Genomic DNA, 26,135 nt, shown 5'->3' on the forward strand with positions numbered 1-26,135 from the left:
GCTAATATGTCATATTAATCGACGATCGATAAATCGTTCATTTATGTAATTTGTGAAATTCATCATGGGCCGACTGGAACCTCGTATAGTTATTAGTCTATAACAACGACATTGTGATGTGTATACTTTTACCATAGGTATATATTTTAAATATAGCTGCATATATCTGGTAATGTTTTATAAAAGGGTAATCTTTAATATGAATTAACCCTTTCATACAAAATATATAAGTAAGGTAAAAACACTACTAAAAACTAATTTGTAAGAATTTTATAATACTAATACTATACTAATATGCTACAAATATTTAAGTGCATCATATTTGAAAACATCCAATAAATATAATTGTATAGTTTAGTTCTATGCAATTAGTATGCAACTGTACATAGATAGTTGTTTTATAAACAATTTGTTACACAACAACTATATACAGTCGCTGTAATCGTATGGTATCGTGAATACTTGTAATTATACAATACATTCATATGTAGTTATAAAATACATACAAACTATCGTTAGTTGATATATAAAAGTATCCACATTTATGCAACGCAACACCAACAAACCAAAACGAGTATTTCATGACAAATAATTTTAAGGCAGGCATTTTTCTGATAATCTCCCTGAAAAAAAATGCAAATCTCTCTCTGAAAAACGTCACAAAGGGTTACTTAATATCTGCGGGACCGCAAAAGCGGTAAAGATAACGTTGGCCGGTTTTAATGTCGGGTGCAAATGGACATGTCCGGTATGTGAGCATTCCGGCCCGGTGCTCCCGATCCGGTGTTCCGGTTTTTTTGGCCCCAACTGTCGTGTGCTCTTTGCTTTATTTGCATCGGATCCTTACTTTGTGCGTCGCATTAACAGTTTAACGCACCGTTTGATACGGTTTTTTCGTCGGCTTCCATGTTTTAATTCTTTTGGCTGTTTCTCTTTATGATATAGGTGGATATTTTGTGAGTTATGCTCACCCACCGTTTATTTTTATGGTTCCGTACGATAAAGGGCAAAGACATAAAACTTTATTGTCCATTTAGCAGACAATTAAGATCTTTTTTTATTCTTAATTGATAAAAGCCAATAATACAATAAAATTTATAATTTTAATTACTAATTTAGTTAGTTAAATTAAGTAAATTTCATTATAAATAAATTTATGACTTAAATATGATTTTTCAATAACAAAATAATACCCTTTTCAGAAGAATGTGAGGTTCTAATCTCATATTTTATTTATTTTAGGAAGATTAACAAAGTAGTTTTTAAACATTACTATACTTATTGAATTGACCCGTGCCAGATAATAATAATTCACAAATTGTATTACTAAATAAATTTTGCTCATGATCCTAATATATTCGATGTAATATATTTACTTAACTGTGTTATAGCTACATATATAAGCAAATATATTACCTATAAGTAATAATTTATTAACATTATATTATTATAGATAAACACAGCTATGTATCGTTAAATAATTTGTTACACATGAGTTTTCTAACTGTGGTATATTTTAATAGAAAAGAATAGAATAGAATAGAATAGAAAATCATTTATTCAAATAAACTTAATTTAAGCACTTTTTGAACTAGCGTAGGCGTAACTTGTGTGGTATTATATACCACGTTCAGTAGCGGGCCTGTATTATATACCGGATATAATACTACAGTATGCACGAGTATGTACATACCACACTATTAGTAATTCATTTACAGTGGTCTAGAATAGTCGTTTACAATCCTAATGTTATCTCATTACGATATAATAGAAAACACCCAGGCCCATATCTATACATATAAATAAAATTGAAGTGTCTGTTTGTAATAACCATTTTTTACTACATGTATATGTATATAAATACGGTACATACACCAAAATAACATTTTTTACAATTTGTGTTTGTCTGTCTGTCTGTTTATTCCGGCTCACCTCTGAAATGGTTGGACCGATTTTGGCGGGACTTTTTTTGGCAGGTAGCTGATGTAATAAGGAGTAATTTAGGCTACTTTTATTTTAGAAAAATAAAATTAATTCTACGCGAACGAATTCGCGGGAATAGCTATAAACAATAATTTTATAAGTATAATTGTTTGTATTGTTTTCAACTTCCAAATTTCCAAATCCAAAATAAGGCTTTGTGCCAAGTAATTTCCTTTCCAAATCCGACTGCTTTTTTAACAGAAATATACGTAATTGTTTTTATTTCACCTATATTGAAATATAAGTGGCAATTTACGACTATAAATATTCTCATGTCAGTGGACTAAGAAATAAGTGTTATCGCTGAGAAAGGGTTTGTGACTGAAGGCAATAAGATTAAAGTGTTGAGAGAGAGTAGAAACGTCGCAGATGGTTACGACGTAGATGAAATTCTTATGTCGAACGTCAGTCCGGTTAGGGTTACCACACACTACGCTACAATATTTGTATTCATTGTAACCTATGTATATAGTATGTATAAATGATTACTCTTGCTTCCATATTTTTATAAGCTCGTATATATATTTGTAGCTGTTGCTTGCTTACACAACTTCGTCTGCGTTCTTGAAGAAAAAAGTAACCTTGTTTCCTACATTTCATTCAGTTTAGCCGAGAAAATGTAACAAGTAGACAGACTGACGCACTTTCGTAATTATAATAATATTCTATAACAGTATGAGTAAGAAATAAAAGAACAGCAAACATTTCGTAATCGTAACTTAATGCAATATTTTTATATGTTTCTAGACGGCACCGGTGGTCTAGTGGAGTAGCATATCACCATGCATTTGATTGTCACTTGTTCCATTCCTTCATAATATGAACATATGTATTCCGAGTGACTATATATATTTTTCTACATATCTTACTAATGTTATAAACGCTAAAGTTTGTGAATATGGATAGATCTCTGTTACTCTTTCACGCAAAAACTGCCGAACGGATATTGATGAAACTTTGCAGAAAAATAGTTTATACATGAGAATAACACATAGGCAATAAATTTGATGCAGGTGAAACCTCGGACATAGCTAGTATTATATATGCGCTTACAATAAAATAAGTATCCCTATTAATTGTGGAGTACCTGTAACATATGTTCTCATTAGTTTGGGACTAGATGGTGATGTGTGAGTTGTTTTGGGTTATTTACTTATTCTAACCCTTATATATTGGTTTCAATTAAATTGATATTATATATATATATAGCGCCTTATAAACGCTAAAGTTTGTGAGTATAGACAGATGTCTGTTACTCTTTCACGCAAAACTACTGAACGCATTTTGCTGAAACTCTACAATATTATAGCTTATACATCAGAATAACACATAGGCTATGAATTTCCAGGTGAAACAGAGGGCACAATTAGTGTTTAATATGCGTATAATATGTTCTAATTAGTTTAGAACTAGATGGTATTGTGTAAGTTGTTTAGGGTTAGATTTATTTATTCTAACCCTTATATACTGGTTTCAATTGAATTAACGTTATATGTATATAGCGCTTAATTAGGAAAGGGTTTACAATAATTAATGTGGTTAGGGCTATTAATTACTACATATATATTCAGTAATATACATATATAACATACCAACTACTCAATCTCTTTACCTAATTATATATCATTCCGACTCATTAAATTCTAATAACATCTAACATAAACTCAATTAGCAGTTTATATGTTTACTAAAATACGTGTTTAGCTTCTAAATATGTTATATGATAGGTATTAAAATGATGTATAGATGTTTTGAATATGCATGATACAAACTTTAGCTATTTATCAACTAGACACCAAATTATAAATCACTAGCTACTCGCCCCGGCTTCGCCCGGGTGTACATATATTATACCTATAAACCTTCCTCTTGAATCACTCTGCCTCTTGCTAGAAATTGCATTAAAATTCGTTGTGTTGTTTAAAATATCTAAGCGAACACACAGAGGAAGTGACTTCATTTTATATTTATGTAAAGATAATGTTTTTTTATTCATGAAAAAACAAATCGCTTTTTCCTTCATAAAAAAAATCGCTTCATAATCGTTTGCGTAGTTTTAAAGATTTAAGCATACATAGGGACGGACAGACAGCGACAGTAACTTTGTTTTATACTATGTAATACAGAAACTTTAATACCGGAATAGTATGAACATTTTTATATATAGATAAATATATATAACTCAGAGGTGACTGACTGACATAGTGATCTATCAACGCATAGCCCAAACCAATGGACGAGGTGAAATTTGGCATGCAGGTAGATGTTATAATGTTGGCATCCGCTAAGAAAGGATTTTGATTAATTATACCCCCAAGGGGATAAAATAGGGGATGAAAGTTTGAATGAAACTTTGTCAATTTCAAACCGATCGGACTGAGACTTTGCATGCATGACGTAGGCATCCCCTTTGAAGAATTCCACCCCAAAGAGGATAAATTAACGCGAGCGAAGCTACGGGCAGAAGCTAGTACCCTTATAATTTCTGTATTTGTTTTTTTTTCATGAAGAAAAAAACATTATCTTTACATAAATATAAAATGAAGTCACTTCCTCTGTGTGTTCGCTTAGATATTTTAAACTACGCAACGAATTTTAATGCAATTTCTAGCAATTGGTAGAGTGACTCAAGAGGACGGTTATATATATAATACATGTACATCTGTGCAAAGATGGGGTGGGTAGCTAGTTTCAAATGAAAGTGATTGTTGTAAAGGTTTTATGTGTATACGTAATACTTTTGTCAATACTAGGTATGTGGTTTTTATTATTATTTCTGAAATCAATACACTTAATCTTATAAACTATCTATTTGACTAGAATGGAAAGTATTTTATTTTGTTATGAAATCTTCCATCTAAATTTTACCTTCATCGGCTTACTTTCTTGTTGCTAAACTTGACTTCCATAGGCCTGGGTTTAAATTCTTACATTTTTATATAAAAAGTAAAAAAAAGTCTCATTATCTTTTGCTTGTTTCGGGTTTCCATAACTTTTCAGCTATTTTTATATATTTGAAATTTCTCTACTGACATTTAAATAATGGATTGTGTATGTGCCTTATTTTAGATGTCTGTTAGCTGACACTGGAAAACGTGCACGTTTTACATTCTCACCTTGGTTAACTATGTACGGTCAGGGGTATGTAACGGTTAGAATAAATGACAAAGCAGTTTAGTGGTTTTACAATTTAATATCGAGCTGAATATTTTCTCCTAGTTATTTTTCTAGTTCACGCGGAACTTGTTCAAAATAAAATTTACCTAATTTCTCGCAAACGAGTAATTTAGTAAAGGAACTTGATCACTTAATTATATTTATCTTATAATATTCAAAAAGTTTATAACTTCGGTAATAAACCGATGCGTATTATCCAAGCGGTACATGCGGTATGGTTTAAAAATTTCTTCTTTGTATTTATATCTATATGTCATAGTAGTTTCGTTCTAGCTTCTAGTTAAAGACTAGATGGCGCTTTTGTTCTGTAATAATACAAAATTTTGAAGACATATTTATGACGTCAAATCGTTGATATAGATAATTATTACCTAAATAATGTATTAAAGATATATAGTACAATAATGTATTTAAAGTACAATAATGAAGATGATAAAAAGTATTTAATGTAACTAAATTGCCTATGATATAAGTACTCCAAAAAATTAAACATAAGCTTTTTTCACGAGGTAAAATACGTTAAAACAAATGACTGACCCTCGATTTTTTGTTACGCTCTCGGTCCTCGACCCTATCGTTTCTGACTTACGCAAACAGAATATTAAAGTAAGGTTGAGAAAGTTCCTCTATAATAAGCGTTCTTGATAGTAATAACTTGGCCTTAAATTTTTCAAGATACAGCGTGAAAGAAACGTAAATTATGATATTATTAGTAGTATTTTTTTTATTAAAGGGAGTTTGAGCTTGGCTTTTGGGATTGGTTTGGTTTTTACTCGGTGCTAAAGAGACCTGTAGCTCTACGATCTACATAGATCTATTGCGCTCGACCTTTTTTAGAATCGTCTAGGCCCATCAAGGACAGAAATTGTTGAATATTCATGTCCTTGACGAGAGCGGTGCTTTTTATATCCTCAGGATAGAGTGTGTACTTTCCAAAGGAGATATTTCGTTTATGCATGAGTGGGCTACAACCGCATGACTACTAGCGTTTCTTCTTCCATTTAGTAAAATCTGCAAATCTTCGTTAATCACAGGGCTATGTTTGTTGCCATGTTTTTATTTCATTTGCAGTGACTAACGACTGACGAAGGAAATATTGTTTTTATTCAAAGCATTTGTCTTTTAGGGTATTGATATTAAATAGCCCGTTATTAGAGCTTTTGAATATAAAAATCCTTCTATCCAAAGATTATATTTGTCGATCTTATTTTACGATATAAATAGAATAACAATAATAGAATTTATAATTATCTAACAATTGCATGTTTAACTTAGACGGCGATTGGCTTGTCATCTACTAAGTCGGCTAGAAAATATATATCTACGGTAGTGTCCACGTGACTAGGTTATACACATTCTATTTTTAAACTAATCTACCACGAATGCATTAACCTTTAGTGCTTGCGATTCCACCGAGAAGACCTTATATCGCATAAATATGTAAAGTGGCCCTCCGAACTGGCCATAGCGTAGTATTATAACAGCATAAATTTTATGGATCGCCATCTTGTTCTTGACGTTAATGACCGTTGCGGTGAAATATGGGGGTTTTCAAAAAAAGAATCAGTGCCAGTAATTTATATCGCTAAATCTTTTCTAGTTTCTAATCTCTAAGCTCAGAGATTTGCTAGTAATGGTATAATAAATGTGCCCGATTGGAATAAAAACTTCTTAAACATATTTCCTATTGCAAAATTGTCAGTAGAATAATAATGACTCTAGACAATTCACACAGTGCCATAGCCCGAAGTTAAGCAGAGCTTGTGTTATAGATACTAGACAAATGATGGAAATACATAAATGCATTTTTTATGATAATACATACATATATCAATACAAACAATATTCATGAATAAAAATGTTTGTACTGTGTGAAGAACCAAACCCACGACTATCGGAAGTAAGGCGGTGTGCTAAACCACTAGAGCACCGAGCCCATCAAATGGAGGCCGTTAGTAATGATATAAGAAATGTCCCGATTGGACTAAAAACTTTTTAAGCACATTTCCTGTTGTTGTTGTTAAATTGGCTTTGGAAGATACCTGAATATTTTATGTGTACAATTCAATAAGATGTACCGAAGTAGACTTTACACAAAGTTTTCTGCAGGGGTCTTTCTGTACAATCTATTTTTGTCCCTAAACTGCTTACAATATAAAGTCTATTTTGATTTAAAAGGTCAGAATTTGTGGTTAAATTCGATAGTCCTCTGGAATGTCAATACATGAGTGGTAGCAAGATATCATATACCGTTATTTTTATATGAATATGGAATGGTACACCCGCCTGCGCTAACGGTTTACGCTGACAGGGCATCAGTGGAGGATGAAAAATGAACATGAGGTCATTGTGACAAATTCACCAGGAATTTATCACGATGGATTCCAGGATGTTTTCAGCATGAAGGTCAACATACTCTACTACTAGCCTACATTGCTAGGTATAGAGTCAACAGTCCACATTACTAACAATCCTCTTTCCCCCAAATACACAACGTTATTATATCTGTACTGGGTGGTGTCTATTTTTGTATATAGTCTGATTTTACAGAATATTGTAAAAATAGTTATGCGCGTAGAAAGGTTTATCTGATATTTGCAGGTTTGATGTAGCAATTATATCTGAGATTCCTGGTGAAGAAAACCCTAATAATGGACATTCTAATTTTTTTTCTAGATGTTCTTCGTTGTTGTATAATATCTAGGGTAGAAAAAAAAACGGATACGACAAATTTGACGGACGATTGAGACGAAATTAGATAATATATCATTATTATCGGACAAGATCTCGCTGTTATTTAATATCGACAACAGTCTGTAATAAAAATAAGTAATTCAATTGAGTTTCTTGCCAGTTCATCTCAATTGGATCTATTTACTGAACTAGACGGTAGGAAAATTTTAATATAAAAAATTGACGTTCATAAGCGGTTTAAATGTCCTACATGAATAAATGATTTTTGAATTTAAATTTGAATAATTGAATTCATAGTTTATGTAGGTTTTGTATTTTTATTTATTATGAATATTCTTTTACAGTAATATAATAAGTATATTTTGAATTAATAAATATATATATATGTACGTTCGCCTTTGTTTTTGAAGTCATTTACGGAGTTCTTAATATATTTTGTTAGCTTTCTATTACGTTCATTTCTACTAAAATCATATGTTTATCGTAGCTTCAAAGTTTCATGATGCTTAAGTTCTTTTCAAGTCTCAGTCTTTCGGGTAATGTCCTTATTGAAGTTTAATCTCGTGATGGAAGGTAAAACAAATTGCTTTCAAATTCTTGCGATTAATACTTTGAATACAAATTAGCCATAACTTAAAGTACATATTCATCGTTAGCGTCGTCGTATAGCGGTTTGATACAATGGTTTCCTGTCTGATGGTAGCGGATTTGATCTATGATATTACAATATAAATTACTGTTTTGCAGTTTATTTTATTTAGTTTGGATTTTTATTTATTCTTTATAAGATGTTCATGCTGATGAAATTGCAAGAATGAGCTGACTAACTGACTCAACTTCATTCTCCATTGATACCCTGTCAATAGATGAATTTGGTCCGCTAACGCTGTTTCCATCACCGGTACTATCTGTCATAAATATTAAAAAATAACACAAAGTTTTGTGTCAGCCAAATTCAAAAACAGGACTTTTAAATTAAATTCGAGATAGTAAACCACTAGGCCTCGACGAACTCACAACATGTGTGTACAAACACAAGCTCGGTTATGATTTTGTTTGTGCCGTGCGAGGAATCGAACTCGCGACCATCGGTCGTAAAACGGCGTGCTAGTCGCTAGACTGCTAGACCACCGAGGTCATTAAAAGGTAGGTCAATATATGTATGATTTCGGTCGAATAGTCACAGTATCGTTATATCACAGATACCATAAAATAAATAATGCCAGTATGTCAGCCATATATACCACACTACACTTATAGATGAGATGTGATTCGGTTGATCGATGCGCCCGATGTGCGTGCCCCATTTAGACAATGACCGATTTATGTTTTATTTACAAGTAGCCGCACTAAATGTATCACGAAATAAATGTATCTATGGATATCACGAAATAAATGTAATAGCGTGATACATTTATTTATTGTTATCGAGCGTTTCAGAAACTGCCTATAGTATGAGATGTGTTTTTATTGTAGGTTTACAAAATTTTATATGATTTCGACAATATTATCATACTAACAAGACTTAATTTGTAATAGCATGTAATAGCGTGATATATTTATTTATTGTTATCGAGCTTTTTAGAAACTGTGTATATATTTGATGTATTGTTTTATTGTCGGTTTACAAAAATGTATGCGATTTCGTTAGTATCATCGTATTTGTAACATCTTTTTAAAAATTTTATTTACGTAATGACAACGGAAAACAAAAAGAGTGTAAATAAGTAATGGTTAAGAACATTTATTTAAAACCAACACGCAAGATTCTTTCTCGTTCTTCTTGTAGATTCATGTATAAAATATATAAGAAGAACGAGAAAGAATCTTAAAAATACTATATGACTATTCATAGTGCTTATATTATTTGAATAGAAAATAGAATTTTTTTATTCAAATAAACTTAAATTTAAGCACTTTCGAATTGTCATAGTATTTTTTTTAATCGATTTTTTTAGCACAGGGGATATGCTAGCTTGCGGTTCATATGACGGTAAGTGATTACCGCCATCCATGAGCACCCGTAACATCAGACGAATTGCAAGTGCATTGCTAGCCTTTTAAGAAGAAAATAAATATATAAAAAGATAAATAAACATATTTCTATTTCACGAGAACGACATAGGATATATTTTAACTAAAACAAGCTGCGGAAAACAGCAAGTTCCTCATATATTATCAGAATTTAACAGAAAATTCGCTATCCATACGAGAAGCGGAATATTTATGTTACTTTTCAAAGAATCTGATCTAAACGACGTATAAAATCCTCTTCATGTTTTGAAATAATGCTTTGTCTAGGTTGAAATATAAGATAAGATATTCTGGAATTACCTTGTAATATATATAAAATATTAATTGATGGCTCTTGTGGTCTAGAGTGGTCTAGAGTCGCGGGTTCGATTCTTTAACAGAGTAAACATTTTGTATTCATTATATTAGTCTGGGTCTTTTTTATGTATACAATTATAATAAAAATGTATTTAAGTATTTCTATGAATTATTTAGTTTATATACCACAAACTCTGCTTAGCTTAGGACCAGATGGAGGTGCGGTGAATAGAAATTACAAACAGGAACTAAGTTTTATTTAGAGATAGATAGATAGATTTTGAGATATATAATATAATTTTATTTTACGAATGTGATTTATTTAGACTTTACCTGAGTGTCCATAACATACAAAATATTATAGTAAATTTTATTCTGAAATTTTGTTTTATTTAGTAAGATCAAAAGATAGATAGATTTTGAGATAGATAATAAAAAAATATGTCTATCTGTTCGTTCATACCAATCTCTGAAACGCCTGGACCCATTTTGACGGGACTTTCACTCGCAGATATCTAAGACGTAATTTAGGAGACTTTTATTTAAGAAATTTTATTTATTTTAATTTTTGGAGGATATGTTTTTATGGAAAAAACATGTTATCTCTCAAAATATCAAAATATTATATGTAAATCTTCAACACATTCTTCGGATGAATTTTGTGACCTTTCACATTATGTAAGTTGTTCAGGAGTATATTTATCTTCTAGGTAAAACAACTTTGAAACGCGAATGCAGGCTGGGCGGCTTTTGGGAAACTTCGTCAAGTCTTCTCGTCGTCGCTACAAATACTTAAAAAGTTTATAATATGGCACGTTATGACAAATGCCGAAAAAAATATGTCTATCTGTTCGTATCATTCCAGGGATCTCCTAACGAAAACGCAGAGAACTGGACCGACATTTTCGTATTTGCAAGTTGAAGTGGCAGTGGGCTGGTCATATCTGTCGTAGAACCGATGCTCGCTGGAGTAGGCGTGTTCTATCTAATGTTACAAGACGACATACGTAGGGTTTAAAAAATGGAAGAGAAGGGCTGAAGATGCCCAGTGGCGTGCCTTTTATTTAGTGGACTGCAATGGGCTGATGATGATGATGATTTATTTTAATTGTATGCAGACGAAGTCGCGGATATGAGCTAGTTAATAATAAAACATAAACCACTTTGTTTTAAACGATCTCCGGCAAATTTATTTCTGTTTATTACAAGGGAAGATTTATTACTTATCCCGCTTGAATTTCTTGATTCAAATATTTTCCTAGCACTTAGAGTAGATAGGTATCTGAGATAGATTATAAATTCAGTGCCTCAAGATGATTTAATTAAATTGAATCCATAAAATATTTTAAATATAACGATATTAGTGTATTATATGCAAAATTAGATTGAAATAGAGCCTTGGTATATTTATGTAAATGACGGTATATTTATTATTGAAACGTGTTTTGTACATTTTCTTTAACCGAGCATATATAATTGAGAAAATTAATTAAGATATTTGATGGTTACTTTTTTAATATGTATATTGTGAGTCATAATTCTTATTTCAATATAGATTTTTTTAATTATTTATATTTAATACTAGCTGTACTCACGACTTCGCGTGGAAATTTACTTTATTTGTCTAAAATAAAAGTAGGCTAAGTTAGTACCAAAAAAAAAGTCCCGTTAAAATCGGTCCAGCCATTTCAGAGATTAGCCGGAACAAACAGACAGACAGACAAAAATTGTAAAAAATGTTATTCCGGTATATGTAAAGTATTTATATTCATATGCATGTAGTAAAAAACGGTTATTTCAATACTACAAACAGACACTCCAATTTTATTTATATGTATAGATTAACACTTATATGTACACAAATACAATGACTATTTTATTAAAAATCAGAATATCTTTAATGAATGTGTATATTTCCCAAAAGGGCTCACAGTGAAGAAGTCAAAAGTGACTTATAAAAACAGATATCAAAAATAAAACCAAATATATAAAAAGAATGGTAGACAGACAGCCAGCAACACATATACCTATATATATAGTCGTTCTAATTCACTAGACCACCAAAGCCGTCAAAATATATATGTACTGTAGCTGTTTCACCAGCTTGAAATTTATAGCCTAAATGTTATTCTGATGTACATATAAGCTATATTACTGTAAAGTTTAATCAAATTCCGTAGTTTTTCGTAAAAGAGTAACAAACATCCAACCATACTCACAAACTTTCGCATTTATAATATATTATATATTCTTCAATTATACTTATATTATAAATGCGAAAGTTTGTGAGAAAGTATGCGAAAGTTTGTTACTAATATATGTATACAAGTATATATGTATTTTAAGGAGTTTGGACGCTTGTTTATTTCGACGGGACAACAAGCAAATTGGATAATATACTTAACAGAGTATATTCAACGGTAGAAGAGAGATTTATTTATGTAGTGGGTAGTAACCAATCAGGAGTAAATGCCTAAAATATGTGACGCACAGTTTATAAAGTGGCATGTTTATTTTGTAATATTGTGGCGTCCAAGATTAACAACCGAAAGCGTTCTATATTTTTGGGAATTTTGTACCCAAAATGTGATGGTGACCATCCTAATAAACTAAATAATAATAATTAACAGTTATGTTTTCTTCACTGTCTATGTTATAATTGTTTTCTTATATTTCATATTACTGTCTGTTTATAGTAAAATATAAAAAAAAAAACCTAAACCTAATATCTAGGCTCATTATGTCAACACTACTTATTAATATAATACTACTAAAATACTTTTCGGTACTCGTTGTCTATCAACTATGTATATGTATATATACTTGTAATTATAACTGTAATGACTATTTGTACCAAAATAAATTTAAAAAAAAAACTTAAATTGAAAAGCAGGTTTAGTATCGAAATTACTTTTAAAGAATTATATATATGTACTAGTATATCATTTGTTTTATATGTTGTTATATCGTTGTGTTAAGGGGGTTTATGTTTCTTCATAAAGCAAAATGTCGTGAGTTCTAATCTGGCCGATAAAAACTTTTTGTACCAAAATACATTTCTAGCTGACTCGCCAGTGATAGAAAGATCGTTGACAAACTAAATCAATCTACGAAAGATGAAGAATACTCAGAGACCTAGGGACATGTTAAGTATTTCGTTCACCTATTTCTGAGTACCCTATCTAGGATAACAGTCGTGAAAATAAAATATTATAAAATATTATTAGTTATTTATATATGCGTTCAACTTACTAATAAATTCTTAATTCTAAAAGTTTAAATTCTATATTAATAATTATAATAACTCAATAAAATTCACACGGTGCCATCTAGGCCCAAGTAAGCAGAATGTTATGAAACATTCTGCTTATGCATAGGCATGTATTAGACAACTGAGAGAAATACTTAAAACTCTTTTTTTACAAATATAAAATCTGCATTGTTTTAAACCAAGACCAGGCAGATACAATTCTACTCATGTTTGTACATATCTAGTAATCGAACCTGCGAACATCGGAAGTACACTACGGCGGTATACTACACCTACAGGTCTAGAGAGACCATCACCAGATACCATCATCGAATTGTTATTATAAATAATTTTCCGGTATACTGTTCTGAGATTATATGAATAAAAAAAATCTAGATAATGAAATGAAATAATTTATTTGCGAAATATTGGTACAGTACTATAATTAATACGATGCCACATGAAATCCATTGATCAGCAATATTTACCATACAGGCATGCAAATTACGTGAAGGCGCTTGTGCCACTCAAATATTCTTGGACACTGTAAAAATTACCAAGTGACAGCCAATTCTTTAGTTTGCGTTTGAATAACGTATGAGATAAATCATATCATCTAAATTTGAATTTCGAATACTCGTTTTCATCACTTCGCTTTAAGTGAATACTTTTTTTTATTAGCTAACTAAAGTGATTTACGATCTCAGATAACCACGTTACCAGAGGAAATTACAGAGTAGGGTTTTGTATTCTATTGTTGGATTAGGGTTGTAATGAATGAATAATTAAGGTATGATTACAGTTTGACTACTTAATCGATTTTATTTATTGTATTTACTGTGTACATGTAGACATGCCATGACTTATTTGACTAACAGGTTATATATAAATACTAACTGCCCCGCAAATGCTATTTTGAATATAAAATAAATTAAAATCGGAATTAAAAAAATAGGGGTTGATGGAAGAAGGGTGAAAAGTTATGTATTTTAATGCGACATTAAAAGTTGGTCCAAAAAATAAAAAAAATGTTAGAGATGGACGACTCTTATCACTTAGTGTTTGAAAAATATATAATAGCCGATTCTCAGACCTACTCAATACGTATATAAAATTCCTAAAATTTCATAAAAATCGGTCAAGCCGTTTCGGAGGAGTATGGTAATTAACATTGTGACACGTTAATTTTATACATATAAGAAAAATATCCAAATATATTTAAACCTGTCACTTATGAACAGCTGCACATTTTCGCTAATTATTTCATTAAATTTTACTTAAAGGATAAGCGGCATGTTCACTTACACTTCCACAATGGCAACTTATAGGTGATATCGCGGGTATCACATGATAATGTGATGTCCGTGGTGCTGTTCATGTATATGTATAGGCGACGGTTACCCTTACCATCGAGTGGACCGTTAGCTTGTTTACCATTATTTAAAAAAATATAAAGATTGTTATGTACAAAAATGTATAAAAAATGCGTAAGCTTGGTTTGCCTCTATTCTTTATTAGTACATATATAAAACGCCGGGTCTAGCAACGAGTATTATAATATTTTATCTTATTCTTCTTCTTCGTCCCAGCCTGTATTTATTTAAATTTGAAACCAAACTTTTACATAAATATAGACTAAGCATTCAATAACAATTACTTCTATTCTTTCACTTCAATAAGGAATAATATAAAAGACTTTAGAATTAAATAAAAGGTTACTGCTACTTTGAAACTTGATAAAAATACTAAGAAAGTTATAACTGTAATAAATATTGGTACTATAAAAACAACGAAGCTTATAAAACAATACAACTGTTTCACTAAGTTACATAAGATCAGTTCAGGACTTGTTCGGGGACAAATACTGTATACAGCATATATAGTTAAATATCTCTCAGTAGTGACAACATCAGCTTTCTTTTGAGATAAAATTAAACCTACGTCAGACCTCGTCACACAATCAATATTCACTAAAATTTCATTATTATCTATTCAACTGTTTAGTCGTGAAAAAATATTAAGCAGATGACAGACTGTCAGAATTTCAGTTTAATAATATGACTCAAAATCAAATTCTTTATTTGTGAAGTACAGATTACAAAGGTCTTAAGAAATAGATAGAAGTTTCACTGTCTTCTGCAATTACGCGTACAAATATGATTGAAAACAATATATAACATTATATATAACAATATATATTATTGTAGTATTATAAAAATAACTATTCTTCGTCATCCAGAAATTCATCTATGTCTTAACTATACTAATTTTCACTTTGCTATGAATGTATATAGAAGTTGTAAATTTCATAATTCAATAAATCTTTTAATACAAAAGTAAAACATAAAACATCAGGACAAGATTCTAATGAAGGAGGAATAGAAAAATTATACTAAGTGTAAATGATACTGAAACTAAAAGTGATTGTAGAAAATTTTAAATACATTTGAAGAAGAATTCAAAGATTTGATTTTTTATTTGCTTAAACAGACTCCGAACCTGTTTGATCGATTGAAATAATCTTTTACTATTAGTATCCTATACTATCCGTGATGAATATTTTCAAAAACGTTAAGGATTTCTGTAAAATGTTCGATAACGTAACTCAACGTGTACTAAAAATTCCTTATATCCAGTACATCGGAAATTATTGACAACAAAATAAAGTGATGTATTACAGTTTTATAGGGGACATCCGTATTACACACACATAAATTTTAATATACACGTATGTATGTATATTAAAATTTATATTTATAAATTTTAGGAAAAAAATGCGAAGCCAGTGCACGGGCCTCTTGTTTAATATGTTTACATTTCGTACATACAGATTCATACAGACTTGTGCATTAAAATATGAAAATTGTGCTTAAAAATTTCAAACATTTTGAACGCAATATTTCAAAGCATGAGCAATCATAAATAATGAAAAACACGAAGTTGTATTGTAGACTTTTAGATTTTAAGTATAAATTACCGATCGTTCACTGATTTTCCTGGATATCCGAATAAACATCAAAGGAACGTACGAGTTTAGTCAGATGAACATTATTTTCATTTTCATCTAACGATTGATGTACCAAATATTGTTTAAACTTATAAATGAAGGAGTATTTTTCTTATGAGATTTAACGAAAATATATACTTCAAAAACAGCCAGACCTAAGTTGAAATGTACGTACTCGAAGAATTTAAGAGGCAATTTATCTTCTTCAGATTTGCACTTAGATGTAGATTTACGAGTACTGTCCATATATGCGTAATGTAATAAAAGTTTATGAGATAAATTACACATACACTGAGTACGCAATCCATCTTCTTGCTAAGTTCCTCACGTTAAATACAGTATTATGGAGTTAAAAATAAATCTAAATATGTGTTATTTATATACTCCATTAACTCAATTTTGAGTTCTACAGTCGTTATTATCTTAGAAATAACTATTTTTCATCTATTTTTTATAAATACACTAGCGCATCAAAATTTGCATGTTCCTGAATTTGTAAAGAGTAACAAGCTGTTCTAAACAACGACTTTATATGTTCTTTAAACTCTGCTTTCAATGTATATATATTAATATATGATTGAATAACCCATTCATCTTTGATAGGTTGGTTTTTATGAAATGACAATAAGAAATTTTCAGTTTTGTAATATCACCAATTTCAAATCTACACGGTTCATAGTCATTTTGAAAGGAATAAACTCTCATACCTTTATACACATTACATTCATTCATTCATAATTTAAGAGCTGTGCTCTTGTCGGTGGAGCTCCCGCCACCTTCCACGATCTTCTATCAGTCCCTTTAGCTGTTGATACGACACGACACCAACTTTTTCTTTAACTTGCTTGATATAGCTGTGTCTTGGTCTTCCCCTTCCTCTCTTTCCATCTATTTTTCCTTCTATAATGTTGTTAATTAGTTCGTCGTGTCGTATCAAGTGCCCCAACATTTTTCCTCGCCTATTCTCAATAATATCTATATTCTCAATAATACACATTACATAAAGGAAATATTTGCAGTAATTTATTATTCAAGAGTCCTCGAGATATTTCGACGCTTTATTTCTATATTACTCAATTGTAAATAAACGTTTAAAAAGTTTTAAACACTCATATCTATATATTTGCTTATCAGTTATTCACCAGTGCGAGTGATATGTCCAAATCTATTCTAAACCCCTCCAGTTTTACATGAATAAATTATCAAAGAAAAATAGAAACAGAAACCTTGCATCTCCACATATTGCCGCGGTTAATTACCAATTCAAATTCAACTTTAGCAAAATAAAGTTTGGCAGCTGGAAGCTTTTAATACAATCATAACTTATAAACAGTTCACTGAATACACATGAGTAAATATTGATACAGAGTCCCATGCTTCAACCAATTGGAAATTATGGGGAGTTCGTGATGCTCGCTTCTCATTTATTTGCGTTTCAGGTTTATTAATATTATCAAGTCGAGCGAAATTTACTTCGAATTTCGTAATGTAAAATTTTCAAAAAAGTAATTTTTAGTATGGATTAGAGAAGTAGCAGAAAAATAAATATTATGAACGCGATCGAAATTTCGAATTCATAAATGTAAATTTTTCAAAACAGTAATTTTGCAGAATAGAGTGTAGATTAGGCTGTTAAAATAAATATTATGAACTCAACCGAAATTTCGAATTCATAATGTAAATTTTTCAAAAATGTAATAATTTCTGTATTGATTATGCAGAAAAATAAATATTATGAACTCGGTCGAAATTTTGAAATCCTTATTGATTACATTTTTCAACCGAAAAAAATAATTTTACAATTATGATTATGCAGAAAAATAAATATTATGATCGCGACATCATCATACAAATTTGTTATAAAATAAACATTATCGTGTGTATATTTTGAAAATAGCATTATCTTCCTTTTGTATACCTATTTACATTTATTGGACAAAGTTTATCCGAAATTAAACAGAATTAATGTTGATGATACGTTTGATATTTTTATGCAAATAACCTCTGCAATCCGCTTGATACGGGTTCAATGGAGTTTTCACACAAATATTTTAAAGAATTATATTTTATGTATACAATATCGGTAATTATTATATTTGTTGAAAATATACTCTCATAATTGTATTGTTTTCATATGACTTTATTTATTATTACACATTAGCTATGAATACTCCTCTCCCCTCAACATCTAACTTTATATTGTATTAGTTATCCATAAAAACACTTCTAATAATCTACTTCGAAAAAAATTGTAAATTAAATCAACATACTAAGTCATAGAGCACTAGCTGTTATCAGTAACATAGTCTAGTGTTTAAAGAAACGACAGCTTATATCTGTTTTCTTTATATAAACTATATTTATGTGAAATTTCTTCTACCTTTCTGTACTAAAAAGACAAACAGACACAGCTTTACATTTATAATATTCGTATGGTACAAAAGATAAAAAGGAATAAATTGGTAAATGAGTGAATTTCCTTTACTTTGAATGTGATATAGATTAGTATAAATAAAGTATGTAAAGATAAATAACCAATCTTCAAAGAATTTAAGTGTACATAATTGTAATTGGAAAATAATCATCAGGTATTTTTTGTGAAACAAAACCGAATTCAATTAGAGTGAAACGAAACAAAAAGAAAACAGATGGGTTGGTAATAATTTATTTCGTTTAGACACTGGTTAGGAATAATTTCTTAGGTAGCTACTCTGATTTGCTTTGTTCTTATGAATAAATTATTTTTATTACAAAGTTTCTTTTCTGGGAACAAATTAATTGAAAATTTCTGAAGACTATTTACATTTAAACAATGAAACAATTGTAATATCATGATAGTTTTGTTTTCACTGCAAATAGTACATCTCGAAATTAAATATCTCATTTTAATATTCAAAATGACAAACGAACATTTTAAACTTTTACATAAGTACTAACTGAACTTCAAACAATTTTTCACTTCATATATTTTATCTCTTATAACACTAAACCAAATTATATACGATATCAGTCCTTGAGAATAGTCTAAATTTTATTTTTTTACATTACCATTTCTATCAGGAAAAATCTATTGTAATCAATTTATATATTTAGGAAATACTGTACGCATATACCTACAGAGATAGTTACAAAGCTTACGATACCCTTCTAAATTATATATATATGAAATAATTACTTTTAACTGTTAATGTTTTACCATAGAATAGTTTCTCAATTTCTTTTTTTCTTTTCATTTCTTGCGCAAAGAATTTAGATCATCTCAACGATATACTTTTAATTTTTAATTCCTGCTTTACAAATCCAATTTATATTTCCATTAAAATAAAACACTTCTTATTCTGTTAATTTTACTCTAACTTGTACAATATACCTACCAAATAAAAAAAATATATTATTGTCTCTAAAAAACAGACCTCCATAGGTTAGTGTAATCATTTACCATCAGATGGGTCGTATGCTTGTTCGCCATTATAGTGGCATAAAAATTGCAAACTAATAAACAAAACTGATAATAATCTCAAACTGTTGTAATTTTCAAATTGATTGTATTTTAACTTAATTTTTATAAGAACTAAAAACAAATAATAACAAATCGTTAACATAAAATAGAACAGTATTCTAGTGTTCTTAAAACAATCGAAACACTTATAATAAGTAAAAGAAACTACTCGTACAACTCTATTACGTCCTACAAACACTATTCGAAAGTTAACCGAAAAAGGTCAAAACGATGGAACAGAACGGTCGTGTCAATCGAACCGTATCGAAAGGTCCCTCGGCCCTTACGTACAATTTAACCCTTAAAACATTAAAACTTACCGTTAAAACAGCTGAACAGCCACAGTAACGTGGTGCATAGGTGCGTGATAGCCACACGCTCAAGGTCCCGCCGCCGCACCATCTCACCGGGATCATCGAAACAACATCCCACTAAACCAATTTATATACCACCCCTCAGAGGACACTTATTATCAGCGATCTACAGAATTTCACCCTTAGGCTATTATCGAGTGACGTAACAGAAAGTTCCCTCATTTGCGTATTAAGAGACGTCTAATCGCGACGGAGCGTCTCGTACAACTGAACTCCACTGCACGAGGGTAAAGGCTTTTGGGGGTTGCGACGGGAGGGGTATCAACTGTTTTGTGTCCTCACATAGCGATTTCCCTCTAGAGTGGGGACCACGTGCCGTGTTTAGTCAATTTTCGACTGAATGGCCGCTAGGGCTATTTGTATTTTTATTGTTGTCGTTAAACGAAACATCATTAGAAGCTACAGTAGTACCCTGTTGATTGCCTGCTTCTGTTAATATACGTATAATTGAAGTGCCGTAAACCATTTTTAATTTGACTTCGCATTCATCAGAATCCGGTACTTTCTGTATTTTTTTAATAAATAAAATACCTTTCATTGTATGATCCTTAAATGATTTGGAAACATCTAATAATGGTATATTCTAAGATATGGCTACTGAATAAATTATTTCATTTAATTATTTAAAGTCATGTTTACTAAATTCCCCTAAGATTAAGTATTAATTTGTATTCTTATAACAATCTACGATCTCATACAGTCAAGTTCCTTGTCGATTCTTCTCGGGCATTTCGAACTTACGGTAGATTTGACGTTATCATAAGTGTCGATGAAATGTCTATTTTTTTATGGATGATAATGTAATGTTGCACTCGTCGGGTTATACGGTTTACGCTGGCGGGGCATCAGTGGAAGATAATAAGATGAATATAAGGTTATGGTTCACAATGGGCTAACTGACCTAGTTAGTTCATCGTGACAGATTCACCACGAATTTATCATTATGGTTTCTAGGAGGAACAGCGCGGAGATCTACCCGACATGGTAAATTGGTATTAATGAGGTATACATTACTAACAAACCCTTACCCCCATAGTTATATGACTAAAGATATTTTACGACGTGGTGGGCCGAGTCGATGTGCTCCCTCTAATATGGTTGAGTGCAATGATGGCTGGCTCATCCGTCATACTCGTGAACGGGCGCTGCTTGTGGGGACTGGTCTGTTCAAGTTGCGAACACTGATTAGATTTTTTGTTTTTTTTTTTATATAGCATATGCTAGTGGTCCCTCTATTCTCCCAAATTTGAATTTAAATGAAATAGTATTACTGTAAATATGTAAAACATTAAAAAAAAATATGAGCTGAGTTTCTTGTCAGTTCTTCTCATCTCGATATCACTCCGAACTGACGGTAGATTTGACATATCATAAGAGTCTGTAATAGACCTACATGAATAAAGATATTTTGAATTTGAATTTGAATTTAATTTGATGGCTCTTACAATACGACACAGTTTTTTTTTATTTTCATTCACGCACGAATATGGAGGAAAAGGAAAGAAAACATTGCGTCGATTTTATAACGATAACGTCTCTGAATATCGCGAAACTCGTATTAAAGTTGTCGGCAATGGGCTAACTTTTGTCGGTGAGATGCTAGGCCGTCTTGATATCGAGAGTTTCAGCTGAAAGCCTTGTGGTAACCCGAATAGAACTATGAGGGTTTACTGCATGACTTGTAAAGTTTTATCAGTATATAAAAGTGGAGCGATTTTCATCAGTTGCAACTTACTGTTGTTTCGTATTTTACATAGCTATAAATTTCACGTTTTTATGTCTTATCGAATACGATAAATCTATATTAATTACATATTCATATATGATTTTGCCTCGGTGGTCTAGCGGTTTAACACACCGCCCTACTTCCGGTGGTCGCGGGTTCGATTCTTCGCACGACACAAATATTTGTAGTCGTGAGTATGATTATTTGTATCGGTCCGAGTGTTTTCTATATATAGTTATAATATGTATGTATTTACAAAAATATATAGGTATATGTATTTATCAGTTATCTAGTACCCATAACACAAGTTTTAGGTAGCTTAACTTGGGACTAGATGACGCTGTGTGAATTGTCCTGAGATTATTATTATTATATTATTAAATATCCAAATACTATATCTGTCCAACTATCAATCGATTATTGATTTTTTTATATTTTGCTAACTTTTTATATTTTTTTAACTGATTCTTTTTAGTTCATAGATTTTAATATACAAATAAATTTATATAATTCTTAATATACATTTCTTTTTCTCTTCCTATCATCAAACTTACGCATATTTCTTATAAAATATATTTTTATTTAATTAATTATGAAGAGAATCAAATACAAATACTTTAATTTCTCATAAATAATAATTACAGAAATGAGACTTAAAAGTCTATTTATGAAACTGTATAGTTTTCGAGTGTGCATTGTACTTGCCAAATATTTACCGCAACGTACAACATTGTGAACATACTAGCGCAATATTGGCAAGCATTACTACTGAAATACATTTAATTTTCCATACAGTTAACCAATTAAATGCAAGTGCTCTGTAATTTACACCGCTAGCAACAATTGTGATAACATTCCTATTTGAATAACGTATCAAGAACAATTTATTACAAGCTTACATCTTATATCTACATACATATAAAACAAACTAAAAGCTGCTCGAAAACCATTTTAACTATTATATCTCTTTCTTTCTTTAGAATAAATAAATAGGCTTAAGTGAAAAGGAAATAGTTTAATATCTTTTTGAAATTGAAATACTACTTACTTATTTACGTAAGCTACATATGTTCTAAATGCACATTTTAATTTTTACAAACAATTTGGTATTGTATGGGATTTTATACTAATGATTTGAAATGTAAAAAAAATAGATTTTACTGTAATATGTTCTTACTGTATTTAAATTAAATTACAGGATTCATATCATTCTTCATGCGTGACTTTTTAGTCTCTGGAGTCATCCTATAGAATGTATGAGTGGTAACATGGAGTTTCACATGATAACGTGATATTTTATAGATATATGCGCTGTTTATAGATATATATAGGTGGTGCTTAACGCTAACCATCAGGTAGTCATTTAGTTTTTCACCATCCTAATGTATATAATAATATTCATAGGCTTCTATAATTACTTTTGGAATTACTAGAATTATTTTATGCCATTTATATTATATTATATTATAGATCCTTACCCCGTCACTAAATAGAAAAAGATTAATTACCCATTCTAAAATATAAACAATATTAAAATCGATATGTCAGTAAATCAAATTTAATTTCAAATTGAAAATCAACTTAAATTATTTTACATTTTTATCTTAACTTATGTATTACTGGAATGGTTATCTTAATAAAAAATATATAAAACTATATATATATAAATCTGGATATAGTATATGTTTTTACTATGTAGTCATAGTAGACACATAGCAAACACAAAAATCCAATTTCATTACAGGAAAGTTTACGGTCAAATTTAGCAAATATCATCCACTAATCCGGTCCCGAGGAGAAGTTCTGTAAGCAAAAACTTCACAAATTGAGTCCGATCTAGTTTAGCTTCGTTTACATTAGTGGTTCACAGAGTCCACCCGAGATATATGTGACGTCCATGTATTTGTCTAAAATATGGGCGACCCTATTAGGTAATAGGGCAATAAAATGTTTCCGCGTAATGTAACCGCAATAACTTTTGCCGGTGACGCAGCAGTTTAATAGAGTTTTTGATTGCAAAAGAATTGATATGACCCGTGCTTGTGTAACGAGTTATCTTCAACTTTATAATTTGAGAGTTCAATTGCCCTTAGTGATTTATGAGTTAGGTTATTGTAATGGATATAGACAGACACAGGTATTCTGCACACCCCTAGGATGGTGCAAGTCGGGACCTTATGGCGAGCCTCTTTGCGTCGGTATCACTTCTGGGGTAACAGCTCCTGGGGTACAACGATTTTCGGCCTCTTGAGGGCAAGTAGTGTTGAACTATAAATTAAACGAAAGTAGAGTAGGGATATTACAATATAACTTAACTTAGATCTAGTATCTAGTAGTATTTGGGTTTTTCTTTAAAATGCGCTGGATATATTTGAATTGAACGTAATAGAATATGAATCTATCATCTCCAGGATTAAATTTTCTTTGTTATCATTGGAGAGTCAGTCAAAAATATAAATTGACACTTACAATTTTTTTTGGGTACCGTCCAGATTTTAATTTATATTGTTCTGTTGAACTTGCGGTAAAAAAACACAATACAAAGACGTTCTCCAATTTAGTTAATTATTTACATTTATACCTAATTTATTGAAATCTGTATCAATATAATCAAATAAGCGTCGGAGAAATCGCTCGCATTTTAAGTAAGATGTTCACGCCAGCTTTAGATGAAAAACACTCAGCATCCAATTCCACTTGATCCTTCTAACCAAATAAGTTCGTGCGGACACTTTCCAAGACCGAAGCTTGTTACGTAAGAAGTTACACAAAGGGTTTACTACATTATGTATCGAATTAATGTGTGTAGGCCCCCCTACAAAGGTGAGTGTTAGTAATGTGGATTGATGATCTTATTGCTAGCAATGTACCATGTCAGGTTAACCTCCAAGCGGCTCCCCCTGGAAACCATCGTGATAAATTCTTGGTGAATCACTATGAACTAAGTGATCTGGCTAAGATTATCCTCATCTAGTCATGCTCTACTGGTACCCCACCAGCGTAAACCGCAGCATAACACAAGAGGGTGCAAAATTCCATAAACATCCATAAATCTGTGTACAGGACTTATTGGGTTCGAACTACTGGCTTGCAAAACAAATTTTATTTTGAAGCCGTTTCTCGGAAAAGTGACACGATTTATAATTATATATAATTACTTATACTATTATGTCCATCATTGACACACAGACAACACCTAATATATAACACAAACAAATTTGTATGTATCTAGAAGCTTACTTGCTGATAATATTAAATTTTCTTACTGCAACAATAATACAATTTCATTTCTCACGTTCAGAATTTCCAAGCAATATCACTTTAACGTTCACATCACATAGTTACAAATGGCCGGCAGATAGTAATGTGTCCATCCTTTTTATGATACGGTTAAGCTTCCGTGTGATTCAATATATTGTCTTGACCCCAATAGAATGTTTGAACTCAATTATGACAGCTTATATATCTACATATAATGACTGTATCTTCTTTTGTGTGTTCACTACTTTCAACTCTATTTTTATTAGTATAGAGTTGTAATTAATAATATTGAATTATTATGCAATTTTATTTATATTTAGTACAGATAGAAATAGAAATACTCTTTAAATTGCGTTCTCAAAATATCTGTATTAATTATATAATTAATTACTATATCAGCCAGATTTGAACTCAAGATATCTAATGGAGTCTCTCTCAAAACTCAAAATTTATTGCTATAGAATACATTTGAGCACTTATGCATGTCAATTTTGTCACTTACCCTACCATACAGTTTGGCTAGCTACTTGTTATTGTGTTATTATTTATGTATAAAAAAAAACATCTATTCAAAAGAGCTACACACAAGTTTCTTGCTCATTCTTCTTGTGATGAATCGACCTTCCGAATATGTAGTAAAATCAAAAATATGACTATTCAAATGTACTTGTATTGAGTTCATTTGAATAAAGGTTATTTCTATTTCTGTATCAAATAACTGGCAAGAAATTCAATAAATTAACTGTTTATAATCAAATACTAACTCTTAATTCCGTTCAAAAGGTCTTAAACGCCAATATATTTCATAATAAAATATCAATCAGAAGTTTATT

The 26,135-nt window shown here is 30.7% G+C and overlaps 1 protein-coding gene across 1 annotated transcript in view; it reads right to left on the reverse strand.

The window, feature by feature from the left end:
* Nucleotides 1-20,509, reverse strand: part of LOC131850311 (uncharacterized) — a 67,097-nt gene extending 46,588 nt beyond the window's left edge. The window contains exon 1 of the mRNA XM_059200510.1: nt 20,262-20,509. Coding sequence (XP_059056493.1) covers nt 20,262-20,343 — 82 coding nt within the window. The 5' untranslated portion in view covers nt 20,344-20,509. The remainder of the gene's footprint in view (nt 1-20,261) is intronic.
* Between the last annotated feature and the right edge of the window lie 5,626 nt (nt 20,510-26,135).

This window comes from Achroia grisella, unplaced genomic scaffold, assembly GCF_030625045.1.
Source record: "Achroia grisella isolate CSIRO2021 unplaced genomic scaffold, CSIRO_AGI_Agris_v1 utg729, whole genome shotgun sequence".
Classification (NCBI taxonomy): Eukaryota; Metazoa; Arthropoda; class Insecta; order Lepidoptera; family Pyralidae; genus Achroia; species Achroia grisella.